The sequence below is a fragment of the Pelobates fuscus genome, chromosome 9 (genome assembly GCF_036172605.1).
Source record: "Pelobates fuscus isolate aPelFus1 chromosome 9, aPelFus1.pri, whole genome shotgun sequence".
Lineage (NCBI taxonomy): Eukaryota > Metazoa > Chordata > Amphibia > Anura > Pelobatidae > Pelobates > Pelobates fuscus.
Genome location: NC_086325.1, coordinates 127,480,913 through 127,493,663, shown reverse-complemented (window position 1 = coordinate 127,493,663; position 12,751 = coordinate 127,480,913). Strand labels below are relative to the sequence as shown.

The 12,751-nt window shown below is 44.1% G+C and overlaps 1 protein-coding gene across 2 annotated transcripts in view; it reads left to right on the top strand.

The window, feature by feature from the left end:
• The window catches only part of GABRA3 (gamma-aminobutyric acid type A receptor subunit alpha3), a 513,254-nt gene that overhangs the window by 477,420 nt on the left and 23,083 nt on the right, over nucleotides 1-12,751 (top strand). For both annotated transcript variants that reach the window (XM_063432388.1, XM_063432389.1), the window contains exon 9: nucleotides 843-1,054. In XM_063432388.1, coding sequence (XP_063288458.1) covers nucleotides 843-1,054 — 212 coding nt within the window. The remainder of the gene's footprint in view (nucleotides 1-842; nucleotides 1,055-12,751) is intronic.

Here is a 12,751-nt window from a genome sequence, read left to right as displayed (position 1 = left end):
ATATAAAAGAATTTAATAAAAATAATTTAAAAAAAAATCCTTTTGATGGGCTGTTACGTGTAGCTCTATGTTTCAATGTAGTCCATGGTAACGTAGATCAGTACAGCTGATCACTCCTCTCGGAATGCAATGTGAGCTCCAGAGTCTCCGCCCACTCTGTACTTTGCATGTGACTTTGTCTACGCGTTTTGCCGGGATTTCCGTCTTTCTCAGGACAAACAAGTCTAGGATCTTCGGATCTTCAATCCGCATGGACAAGTTAACATGTATATTACATTGTTAGTGTGGCAAGTAAGGCAATCTTTAATATTGTATATTTTGCCTTTATTAGTTCAAGAAATACATCTATGTGAATGTACTTTAAGTTCAGTAATATGCATACAGATATGGTTAAGAGACTCTATATCTTTAAGAAAGGACTTATAAGGAACATTTAAGTTTGGCATTTTGTGCCACAATATGCAAATGAGGGTCACCGACTTTCCACCAATGAGGGAGGACCACAGAGACTTCATGACCCAACAAAAACCCTTCTCCAAGATGGAGATTCTAGACTCATTCGTCCTGAGAAAGCCGGAAATCCTGGCGAAATGCATAGGCGATGTCACACGCAAAGTACAGAGTAGGCGGAAACTCTGCCAAAACAACTGTCAAGAATTCTGTTATCTCTGTCGTCAACCATTTTTGTCATTCCCCTTTGCCCTTGACACATGTGATACTTTAAACCAGTAGGAGCAATCAATATTTAAGTAGCCATTATTATTGTATGTTACTACATTGCTTTAATTTAACTCCAATCCAAATCCTAGCACTTATATCATATGATTCCTTCTCTTTCCCAGGAGTCACCACTGTTCTAACAATGACTACACTAAGCATCAGTGCCAGAAATTCTCTGCCCAAGGTTGCCTATGCTACAGCGATGGATTGGTTTATGGCAGTGTGCTATACATTCGTCTTCTCTGCACTTATTGAGTTTGCGACAGTCAATTATTTCACCAAGAGGGGCTGGGCCTGGGATGGGAAGAGAGTGCAGGAAGGGCATGCTTTCAAGGTGAGCTGGAAAAAAACAAAAAAAACATGAAGATAGGATTTGTAATTCCTTTATTATATACTTTACATTCCCATGCTCACATTGCATGTAAATATATCTAACAATTTGGGCTAATGCATATCCTAGAGTTTGGTTTTGAGTTCTGAGTGTAACTCATTTTATGAGATATGTTAGTTTTTACAGCAACTGGTAGATGCAGTACGCAAGGTTATTACGTTTATTTATATGAATATTTTTTTTACCCTTTAACCCCTTAAGGACTGAGCCAAATGTACACGTTGTGATTAAAACAAAATGTAAACAAACACTTGAATTTGCGCTATATGTCTGTTCAGGCGTAATTCGCCTCTTTCATATTATGTGCACCCACACTTATTATATATCATTTTATTCAGGGGAAACAGAGCTTTCATTTAACATCAAATATTTAGGTATGAAACATAATTTAATATTAACAAAATGGGAAAAAATGGGAAAACAAGAATTTTTTATTTTTTTTTAGTTCTATGTGACATTTTAACTGTGAGTGTCATAATACGGATTGCTTTTACTGCAATAAAATACACATATTTGTATTCAGTGATGTCTCACGTGTAAAACAGTACCCCCTATGTACAGGTTTTAGGTGTTTTGGGAAGTTACAGGGTCAAATATAGCATGTTACATTTTTCAGTTTTTTCACATTGAAATTCGCCAGATTGGTTCCGTTGCCTTTGAGACCGTATGGTAGCCCAGGAATAAGAATTACCCCCATGATGGCATACCATTTGCAAAAGAAGACAACCCAGGGTATTGCAAATGGGGTATGTCCAGTCTTTTTTAGTAGCCACTTAGTCACAAAAACGTGGTGAATTTCAATGTGAAAAAACTGAAACACAAGCCTTATATTTGACTCTGTAACTTTTGAAAACACCATAAAACCTGTACATGAGGGGTACTGTTATACTCGGGAGACTTCGCTGAACACAAATATTAGTGTTTCAAAACAGTAAAATGTATCACAACAATATCATCCGTGTAAGTGCCATTTGTGTGTGAAAAAAATGCAAAAAATGTCACTTTCACTGACAATATCGTCGTTGTAATACATTTTACTGTTTTAAAACACTAATATTTGTGTTCAGCAAAGTCTTCCGAGTACAACAGTACCCCCCCCATGTACAGGTTTTATGGTGTCTTGGAAAGTTACAGGGTTAAATAGAGTGCTTGCAATTCAAATTCTCTGCACTTTCTGCCTGGGTTTTCAGGCATGTCAATCAAATTTTAATTAATTAAATCACATAATTATATTAAAAGATTACTTAAATATACATGTAGAATTTTAATATATATACATATATATATGTATTTAAAGTCTATGTGTACACGTATGTAGTTATTTATGTAATTATATATATTTATGTGTAGATATATATTTGCGGTTATTTGTATTTTATATATAGATATATATATAGAAAAATGAAAAATCAAAATGCACTCACAGGTCTTCTTAAGTGGAACACTTGGTGCTTTATAAAGCACCAAGTGTTCCACTTAAGAAGACCTGTGAGTGCATTTTGATTTTTCATTTTTCTGTATATATTTGACGCCAGCAATTTGCACCCAGGCATATTAAGACACGTTTATTGTCTTTGAGGAGAGTGCCAAGCTTTCACTTGTATCTCTCTCTCTCTCTCTCTCTCTCTCTCTCTCTCTCTCTCTATATATATATATATATATAGAGAGAGAGAGAGAGAGAGAGAGAGAGAGAATGTCATTCTAAGTGTATTTTGTTACCAATATATATATTAATAACAAAATACAGTTAGAATGAAATTACATATGTATATATAATTTGTTTTCATTTTTTTTTAAATATTTTATTTATTTATTTTATTATTTTATTTATTTATTATTGTAATTATACGTGTATATATAATTATAAAATATATATAGATGTATTATATATATATAATATATATCTGATATATATGTAAAGTCATTCTAAGTGTATTTTAATACTAGTATATGTACTTATATTAATATTAAAATACATTACGTATGACGTTACATATGTAACCCTGTGAAGTTACACAGGCTGCATTATCTGAAATGCCCAGTAGATGGCACATGGCCCCAGTATGTTGTTAATAAAACATTGAGCATTGATCACATGACTTGCTGAAATCAGTGGGAGGAGTGTGGCATCATCAGTTCCTGGGAGGATTTTCCTGCACAGCTCTGGGGAAGGAGGGCCTAAAAGGATTCTAGAAGGATGACATGCTGAGCTGAAATGGAGGACATTTGAGAGACTGTAAAAAGAGATGGAACCTGGCAGAGAGAACTTGTTTCACCCAAGATCACACCAGATGAGAGAGGGACCTGCTGGCAAAGACAAGCATTGAGCCCAGACGTTTGGTGAATCCAGTGAGAGGAGACTGCTACTGACTACCTGGTTAATTGTGTTGTGAGGGTAAGCCAAACCTCTCCCTGTATCACCACAGGGCACCTGTCTTCTCACTCACAGTAAAGACTCTGATGTCCCGTACAGACATTACACATCTGAGGCTGTGTCAGTGACTCTGTGGAGCAGGACTTATTAGGGCCCCAACTCTCCTATGTGCACCAACGGCCGCTAGGGCGAAGATAAGGGGGTGGGACGCAGGTGTGCTGGTGGGTGAGTGGGGAAAATCCACATTTGCATTGTTATCTGTTACGCCATTGTATTTTCCTATGTGTGTCGGTTCAATTGTTATTTACCATATAAAGTTAGTTCCAGTTAGGCTGTGTCAGTCTTATTGCACCAAGTATGTTCCCAGTGGGACCCCACATCCCTACCCCGGATGTTCCACTGGGTGGAGGCGCTGCCGCAGACATGTACCCCAGCTCCCAGATAGCGGAGGCTCAGGATCCGCCTGTCAGGCATAGTGAATTAACTAGGTTTAAGGACCCCAAAGACACTAGGGGGCATCCCCAAAACCCCATTACATATGGAGGCGCTGCTGAGATGAATTGGGGTACAACCAGTGAGCATAGGCTAAGTCCTCAGGCCACTCCCTCCTTTGCAAAAGAGTGGGCCCAGAAAAGAAATGTACCATTACAGCAAGCTGTGATGTTATGCAAAGTCCCATCCTGCTGTGAGATGAATCACGTCATCTTGTGTTCAGAAATTCGACTGGGAATAGAAATGGCGACCTGTCAGGGATATCCTGCAGGATTCTGAAGGCCAAACTTACATGTTAATATATTGTCATACGGACTTGGGAGACCACGAGATGCCTACCAACATTCATTTATATGGAGCCCCGGATGAAGGATGCTCCTTAGTGTACGCTCTCCTTGATAAGAAAGAAAGGGCCTCACTGCAACAACCCTTTAAATTAGAACGGAAAGATTATGTCACAGAAAATTATTCTAAGCTCCTGACCCCCATCTCCGGAAAGGCCGGAGCCATTCCTAAACAAGCTGCCCATCCTCCTAGATGGCAGGGGATGATTACTCCTAAAGTAGAATCTCATCCACCTACAGCATTACTGAAACCAGACAACCCTGAAGTACACACCCTGCCTACAGGAGGTAGTGATGTATCGGACATACTACAGAAACTCTCAGAAGCCATAGTGACGGCAAACCACACCCATAGTTACTGCAAACTAAAGGTGTTTTCTGGGAATCAGCCTGTTCCTGCAGGAGAAGAACCTTTTGAGGTCTGGAAGGATAATGCTATGCAGTTGTTGGAGGAATGGTCTTGTACGGATACCATAAAGAAACAGCGGTTGGTGGAGAGTCTTCGTTTTCCCGCTACAGACATGATAAGACTGTACAAAGGAGTAAATGGGCAAGCTACTGTGCACGACTATCTACAAGTTTTACAGGATGCTTATGGGAAATCAGAAGATTTGGATGATCTGTTGGTTAAGTTCCTAGCCACTAAGCAGAAGGAGCATGAAAAAGCCACTGACTATATCAACCGGTTACAACTATCGCTTGGAAAGTTATTCCATAAAGGAGCAGTCACTGCCCCTGAGTTGGATGCTCGGCTATCTAAGCAAATTCAGAGAGGTGGTTTGACCAATAATCCAGTTATAATTCTGCTGAGAGCCAAATTGGATGATAAAGTTCTGCCTTATTCCACATTAATAAATACAGCTAGGAGAATGGAAGACCAGACGTGTCCACCCCTACAGAAGGAGAAAGAGGATACAGAACTGTCAGCTCTTAGGAAGAAGGTGGCTGAATTGGAGCTCTTATGCAAATCACCACCAGAGAGAGCAGCTTTTCCCCCTGGAAGTGGGGGGCAACACAGGAAGACTCAGAAAAAGCTGTTTCCTGAGGATTCACCCCGCCGAGGGGACTGCTTTAAATGTGGAAAGTCAGGGCATTTTCAGCGGGAGTGCCCTGCGAATTCCATGGAGGTGGATGTGGAGATGCTGGCAACCGAGCTCGAGGAGACACAAATGACCAGGTCTTACAAGCGAAGGAAGACCCGACCTACACATAGTCTATCTGTAGGGGCCAAGATTGGGCCTAAATCTTTGATACACGTACAAGTGGAAGGAATTCATGCTTCAGCATTGCTAGATACAGGTTCTCAAGTCACCATTATCTACAGAGACTTTTATGAACGTCATTTGAAACACATTCCTATGGAACCTGCAGGAGAGTTTCAGCTATGGGGCGTTGGGTCGCAAGCTCAACCTGTGGAGGGATGCATAAAAGTGACCATAACTATTCCCCAGTTAAATACCGGGATGATATGTCCTATGGAGCTGGAAGCTTTGATATGCCCTGCAGCCAAGAAAGTGTGTGCCCCAATAATATTGGGTACTAATGCAAAGATGGTACAGGATGTATTCAGGGCCTATCTGACAGAAGTGGGAGATGTCTCCCTAGACCGACTGATGGAGGTCAGCCCTGTCCTAGGAAAAGAGTGTCGACGACTAGCCCTTGAAACAAAACCAGGGTTGTGCCACTATTCAGGAACAGAACCTGCATTTGTGAAGCCTGGTGAGACTAAAACCTTACGAGCCATAGCCTCAATGCACCATGAAATGTTGGGGGGAACTGGACAATACCTTATTGAGTCTCTGCCTGAAGAGGATCAGAAGAAGGGGTGGACTCTCATACCTGAGATAAAAGATTGGCGAAAAAGGTGGTGTCGGAGCTTTCCTGTGATGGTACAGAATTTAACCCCCACGGAAATCCGGATTGATCGTCATCAAACGATTGGTGTAATACACCTTTTAGATCAAGTTTCGTCCATCATGTCTGTGAGTGCAGAACAGAAGGATTATGTGAAAGCACCTTTAGATTTTGATCTAGAAGATTCTCCCCTACCACAGCAGTGGAAAGACAGCCTTCGTTCAAAACTGGCCACCCGAGAGGGAGTGTTCTCCAGAGCAGAGATGGACGTGGGGTGTTCTAAGAGTGCCACCCATGCTATAAGACTTGCTGATCCTACTCCCTTCAGAGAAAGGTCAAGAAGAATACCCCCTCGAGATGTGGAAGATGTCCGGGACATACTCCAACAGATGGAAGGAGCAGGCATCATCACAGAGTCCCGGAGCCCCTATGCCTCACCTATTGTGGTAGTGAGGAAAAAGAATGGTTCAGTTCGGCTATGTGTGGACTACCGTACTCTGAACAAGAGAACTGTGCCAGATCAGTACACTTTGCCCCGCATAGAGGATCTTCTGAACGCCCTATCTGGCAGCCAGTGGTTCAGTGTGCTTGACTTGAGGTCTGGATATTATCAGGTACCTATGAAGAAGGAGGATCAGGAAAAGACAGCTTTCATCTGCCCCTTGGGGTTCTTCCAGTTTACCAGAATGCCACAGGGAATCACAGGAGCTCCTGCTACTTTTCAGAGGCTGATGGAGAAAACTGTGGGGGATATGAATCCCAAAGAGTGTTTAGTGTATCTAGATGACCTAATTGTTTTTGGGAAGACACCAGAGGAGCATGAACAAAGATTGCTAACGGTGTTGGATCGACTGCAAGCTGAAGGCCTGAAGCTATCAGTGGACAAATGCCGATTTGCCCAGAACTCTGTCACTTATGTGGGGCACATAGTCTCCGCTGAAGGAGTAGCCACAGATCCTGCTAAAGTTGAAGCAGTGTTGAATTGGCCAAGACCAAATAACATCAGTGAGTTGCGGTCCTTTCTCGGATTCTGTGGTTACTACCAAAGGTTCGTGAAAGACTACTCAAAGATTGCTCGAGAGTTACATGACCTGCTGAAGATTACCTCTGACGTAAAGGGTGTTAAGGCACCATATCTTAAAGACACCTTTGGAGAGAAATGGACTTCAGGATGTGAAGATGCCTTTCTGACACTGAAGAAGAGACTTACAGAAGCTCCTGTCTTAGCCTATGCAGACCCTGAGAAACCATATATCCTCCATGTGGATGCCAGCATGGAAGGCCTAGGGGGTGTACTGCACCAAAGTTATCCAGAAGGATTGAGGCCGGTGGCTTACATAAGTAGAAGTCTTACAGGGGCTGAAAAAAACTATCCAGTCCATAAATTGGAATTTCTGGCACTCAAGTGGGCCATCGTGGATAAGCTGCATGACTATTTGTATGGAGCAACATTCGAAGTAAGGACTGACAACAATCCACTTACCTACATCCAGACTACAGCTAAGCTGGATGCCACAGGACATAGGTGGTTGGCTGCCTTGTCAAGCTACAGTTTCCGCCTGAAGTACAAGCCTGGGCCCAAGAATATCAGCGCAGATGCCCTGTCCCGCAGACCTAGACTCCCTCCTCACCAAGAAGAAGAGGAGTGGGAAGAGATCCCTGGGCCAGGGGTAGGAGCCTTTTGTCAGATGTATGTGGTGGCCGAGAGTCAAGAAGAATTTGCCGAGCTAAGGGGGATAGACTCCATTAGCCACTCTCCAGAAGCTGTGCCTGAGGTGCTCCATGCTCCAGTCATGCTTCAACAGTGGCCCAGTATAACCACAGAAGACAAGAGGAAGGCTCAAGCGCAGGACTGGTATATTGGGAGAGTTATCAGAGCAATAAAGACTGAGAATCCTAAATTGCTGACTTCTCTACCTGTGAGTCAAAGAGAATTATACCGAAGAGAATGGAGCTGACTACATCTCGAAGATGGAGTACTCTATAGGGTCGTGAAGTATCATGATCACCCCGATAGAAAACAATTGGTACTACCGCACAGATACCGTGGCATGGTCCTGAGAGCTCTCCACGATCAACATGGGCATCTCGGGGTGGACAAGACCTATGGCCTAGTACAAGATCGGTTCTATTGGCCTCGCATGAGGGAACATGTCGAGCAACATGTAAAGACATGCAGGAGGTGTATCCAGAGGAAGACCCTGCCTGTGAGAGCTGCCCCTATGGGTCATCTGAAAAGTGCGGGACCCATGGATCTTGTGTGCATGGACTATCTCTGCATTGAGAACAATACAGCGGGAATTGGAAATGTGCTGGTGGTAACGGACCATTTAACCAGATATGCTCAAGCCTTCCCCACTAAAGATCAAAAGGCTGTAACTGTAGCCAAAGTCCTTTGGCAGAAGTATTTTATTCACTATGGATTACCCAATCGGATACACTCTGATCAAGGTAGAGACTTTGAGAGTAAGTTGATCAAGGAGCTGTTGGGCATGTTGCAGGTGCAGAAGTCCAGAACCACACCTTATCATCCGGAGGGTGATGCACAGCCAGAACGGTTCAATAGGACCCTCCTAGATATGTTAGGGACTCTCAAGCAAGTCGAGAAGCGGTCTTGGAGTAAACATGTGGAAGCCATGGTCCACGCATACAACTGTACAAGGCATGAATCTACAGGGTTCTCACCCTATTTCCTAATGTTCGGAAGAGAAGCTCGATTGCCGATAGATGTCCGTTTAGGAGTGTCTCCTGATGGAACAGATTCAACTTCACACTTTCAATATGTGAGGAACCTCAAACAAAACCTTCATCGGGCCTATGAGTTGGCCACCCAAGCTGCAGCAAAAATGGAAGAACGGAACAAAAGAAGATATGATGCTAAGGTGAGATATCGGGAGATTCAAGCAGGGGATAAAGTTCTTCTCCGGAATCTAGGTGTGCCTGGAAAACACAAACTGGCTGACAGATGGAAGGATACCCTGTTTGAGGTTGTGTCCAAACTGGAAGGACTACCAGTGTACAACATTAGGGGCCCGGAGGGCCGAATAAAGGCTTGGCATAGAAACCATCTGCTTCCAGTTGTGTATGCTGATGAAGAGGAAGAGAGTAGTGAAGAACTGGAGGAAAACCCAACAGAGTCCTAGAAATGGGGCAGAGGAGACCCCGGGGACTCCCAGTGCAGAGGATCAGTGGTGGTCATCACCCGCTGAAGAAACACAGCAATTGCCTCCTTTAACTCCTGTGGTTTCACAAAGTCTCGGAACCTCTCCTGGGTCACTAAGTTCTCCAAGGTTGAATCCAGAAACTCCATGTTTTGTGCCTGGAACTTCCCTTAGAGACTCTACTTCGAGGGCAGGAGTCGAAGTTCCACAGTTGACGTCCCAAGATCCTCTCCCCCAGCGAGAACTGAGACACAGCACCAGAGTGCGGCAACCCCCTAGGACTCTAGTTTATGATAATATAGGAGAGCCCAGTTATGCCCCGCTGACACAAGCCACATCTAAAATGGCCATTTTCCTACATGCACTAGCTGAAGTGGTAAATGTTAGTGACTCTTTACCCTAAATAACTAGCTAGCTAGGATGTTACTGTGCTAACTGTACTGTAGGTATGCTAAACCTTTCTCTGTTGAATTTTTGTTAAGCTCCCTGGCTAGGACTTGCCAGTGGAAGGCAAGTATTTTCAAGGGGGAGCATGTAACCCTGTGAAGTTACACAGGCTGCATTATCTGAAATGCACAGTAGATGGCACATGGCCCCAGTATGTTGTTAATAAAACATTGAGCATTGATCACATGACTTGCTGAAATCAGTGGGAGGAGTGTGGCATCATCAGTTCCTGGGAGGATTTTCCTGCACAGCTCTGGGGAAGGAGGGCCTAAAATGATTCTAGAAGGATGACATGCTGAGCTGAAATGGAGGACATGTGAGAGACTGTAAAAAGAGATGGAACCTGGCAGAGAGAACTTGTTTCACCCAAGATCACACCAGATGAGAGAGGGACCTGCTGGCAAAGACAAGCATTGAGCCCAGACGTTTGGTGAATCCAGTGAGAGGAGACTGCTACTGACTACCTGGTTAATTGTGTTGTGAGGGTAAGCCAAACCTCTCCCTGTATCACCACAGGGCACCTGTCTTCTCACTCACAGTAAAGACTCTGATGTCCCGTACAGACATTACACATCTGAGGCTGTGTCAGTGACTCTGTGGAGCAGGACTTATTAGGGCCCCAACTCTCCTATGTGCACCAACGGCCGCTAGGGCGAAGATAAGGGGGTGGGACGCAGGTGTGCTGGTGGGTGAGTGGGGAAAATCCACATTTGCATTGTTATCTGTTACGCCATTGTATTTTCCTATGTGTGTCGGTTCAATTGTTATTTACCATATAAAGTTAGTTCCAGTTAGGCTGTGTCAGTCTTATTGCACCAAGTATGTTCCCAGTGGGACCCCACATCCCTACCCCGGATGTTCCACTGGGTGGAGGCGCTGCCGCAGACATGTACCCCAGCTCCCAGATAGCGGAGGCTCAGGATCCGCCTGTCAGGCATAGTGAATTAACTAGGTTTAAGGACCCCAAAGACACTAGGGGGCATCCCCAAAACCCCATTACATATGGAGGCGCTGCTGAGATGAATTGGGGTACAACCAGTGAGCATAGGCTAAGTCCTCAGGCCACTCCCTCCTTTGCAAAAGAGTGGGCCCAGAAAAGAAATGTACCATTACAGCAAGCTGTGATGTTATGCAAAGTCCCATCCTGCTGTGAGATGAATCACGTCATCTTGTGTTCAGAAATTCGACTGGGAATAGAAATGGCGACCTGTCAGGGATATCCTGCAGGATTCTGAAGGCCAAACTTACATGTTAATATATTGTCATACGGACTTGGGAGACCACGAGATGCCTACCAACATTCATTTATATGGAGCCCCGGATGAAGGATGCTCCTTAGTGTACGCTCTCCTTGATAAGAAAGAAAGGGCCTCACTGCAACAACCCTTTAAATTAGAACGGAAAGATTATGTCACAGAAAATTATTCTAAGCTCCTGACCCCCATCTCCGGAAAGGCCGGAGCCATTCCTAAACAAGCTGCCCATCCTCCTAGATGGCAGGGGATGATTACTCCTAAAGTAGAATCTCATCCACCTACAGCATTACTGAAACCAGACAACCCTGAAGTACACACCCTGCCTACAGGAGGTAGTGATGTATCGGACATACTACAGAAACTCTCAGAAGCCATAGTGACGGCAAACCACACCCATAGTTACCGCAAACTAAAGGTGTTTTCTGGGAATCAGCCTGTTCCTGCAGGAGAAGAACCTTTTGAGGTCTGGAAGGATAATGCTATGCAGTTGTTGGAGGAATGGTCTTGTACGGATACCATAAAGAAACAGCGGTTGGTGGAGAGTCTTCGTTTTCCCGCTACAGACATGATAAGACTGTACAAAGGAGTAAATGGGCAAGCTACTGTGCACGACTATCTACAAGTTTTACAGGATGCTTATGGGAAATCAGAAGATTTGGATGATCTGTTGGTTAAGTTCCTAGCCACTAAGCAGAAGGAGCATGAAAAAGCCACTGACTATATCAACCGGTTACAACTATCGCTTGGAAAGTTATTCCATAAAGGAGCAGTCACTGCCCCTGAGTTGGATGCTCGGCTATCTAAGCAAATTCAGAGAGGTGGTTTGACCAATAATCCAGTTATAATTCTGCTGAGAGCCAAATTGGATGATAAAGTTCTGCCTTATTCCACATTAATAAATACAGCTAGGAGAATGGAAGACCAGACGTGTCCACCCCTACAGAAGGAGAAAGAGGATACAGAACTGTCAGCTCTTAGGAAGAAGGTGGCTGAATTGGAGCTCTTATGCAAATCACCACCAGAGAGAGCAGCTTTTCCCCCTGGAAGTGGGGGGCAACACAGGAAGACTCAGAAAAAGCTGTTTCCTGAGGATTCACCCCGCCGAGGGGACTGCTTTAAATGTGGAAAGTCAGGGCATTTTCAGCGGGAGTGCCCTGCGAATTCCATGGAGGTGGATGTGGAGATGCTGGCAACCGAGCTCGAGGAGACACAAATGACCAGGTCTTACAAGTGAAGGAAGACCCGGCCTACACATAGTCTATCTGTAGGGGCCAAGATTGGGCCTAAATCTTTGATACACGTACAAGTGGAAGGAATTCATGCTTCAGCATTGCTAGATACAGGTTCTCAAGTCACCATTATCTACAGAGACTTTTATGAACGTCATTTGAAACACATTCCTATGGAACCTGCAGGAGAGTTTCAGCTATGGGGCGTTGGGTCGCAAGCTCAACCTGTGGAGGGATGCATAAAAGTGACCATAACTATTCCCCAGTTAAATACCGGGATGATATGTCCTATGGAGCTGGAAGCTTTGATATGCCCTGCAGCCAAGAAAGTGTGTGCCCCAATAATATTGGGTACTAATGCAAAGATGGTACAGGATGTATTCAGGGCCTATCTGACAGAAGTGGGAGATGTCTCCCTAGACCGACTGATGGAGGTCAGCCCTGTCCTAGGAAAAGAGTGTCGACGACTAGCCCTTGAAACAA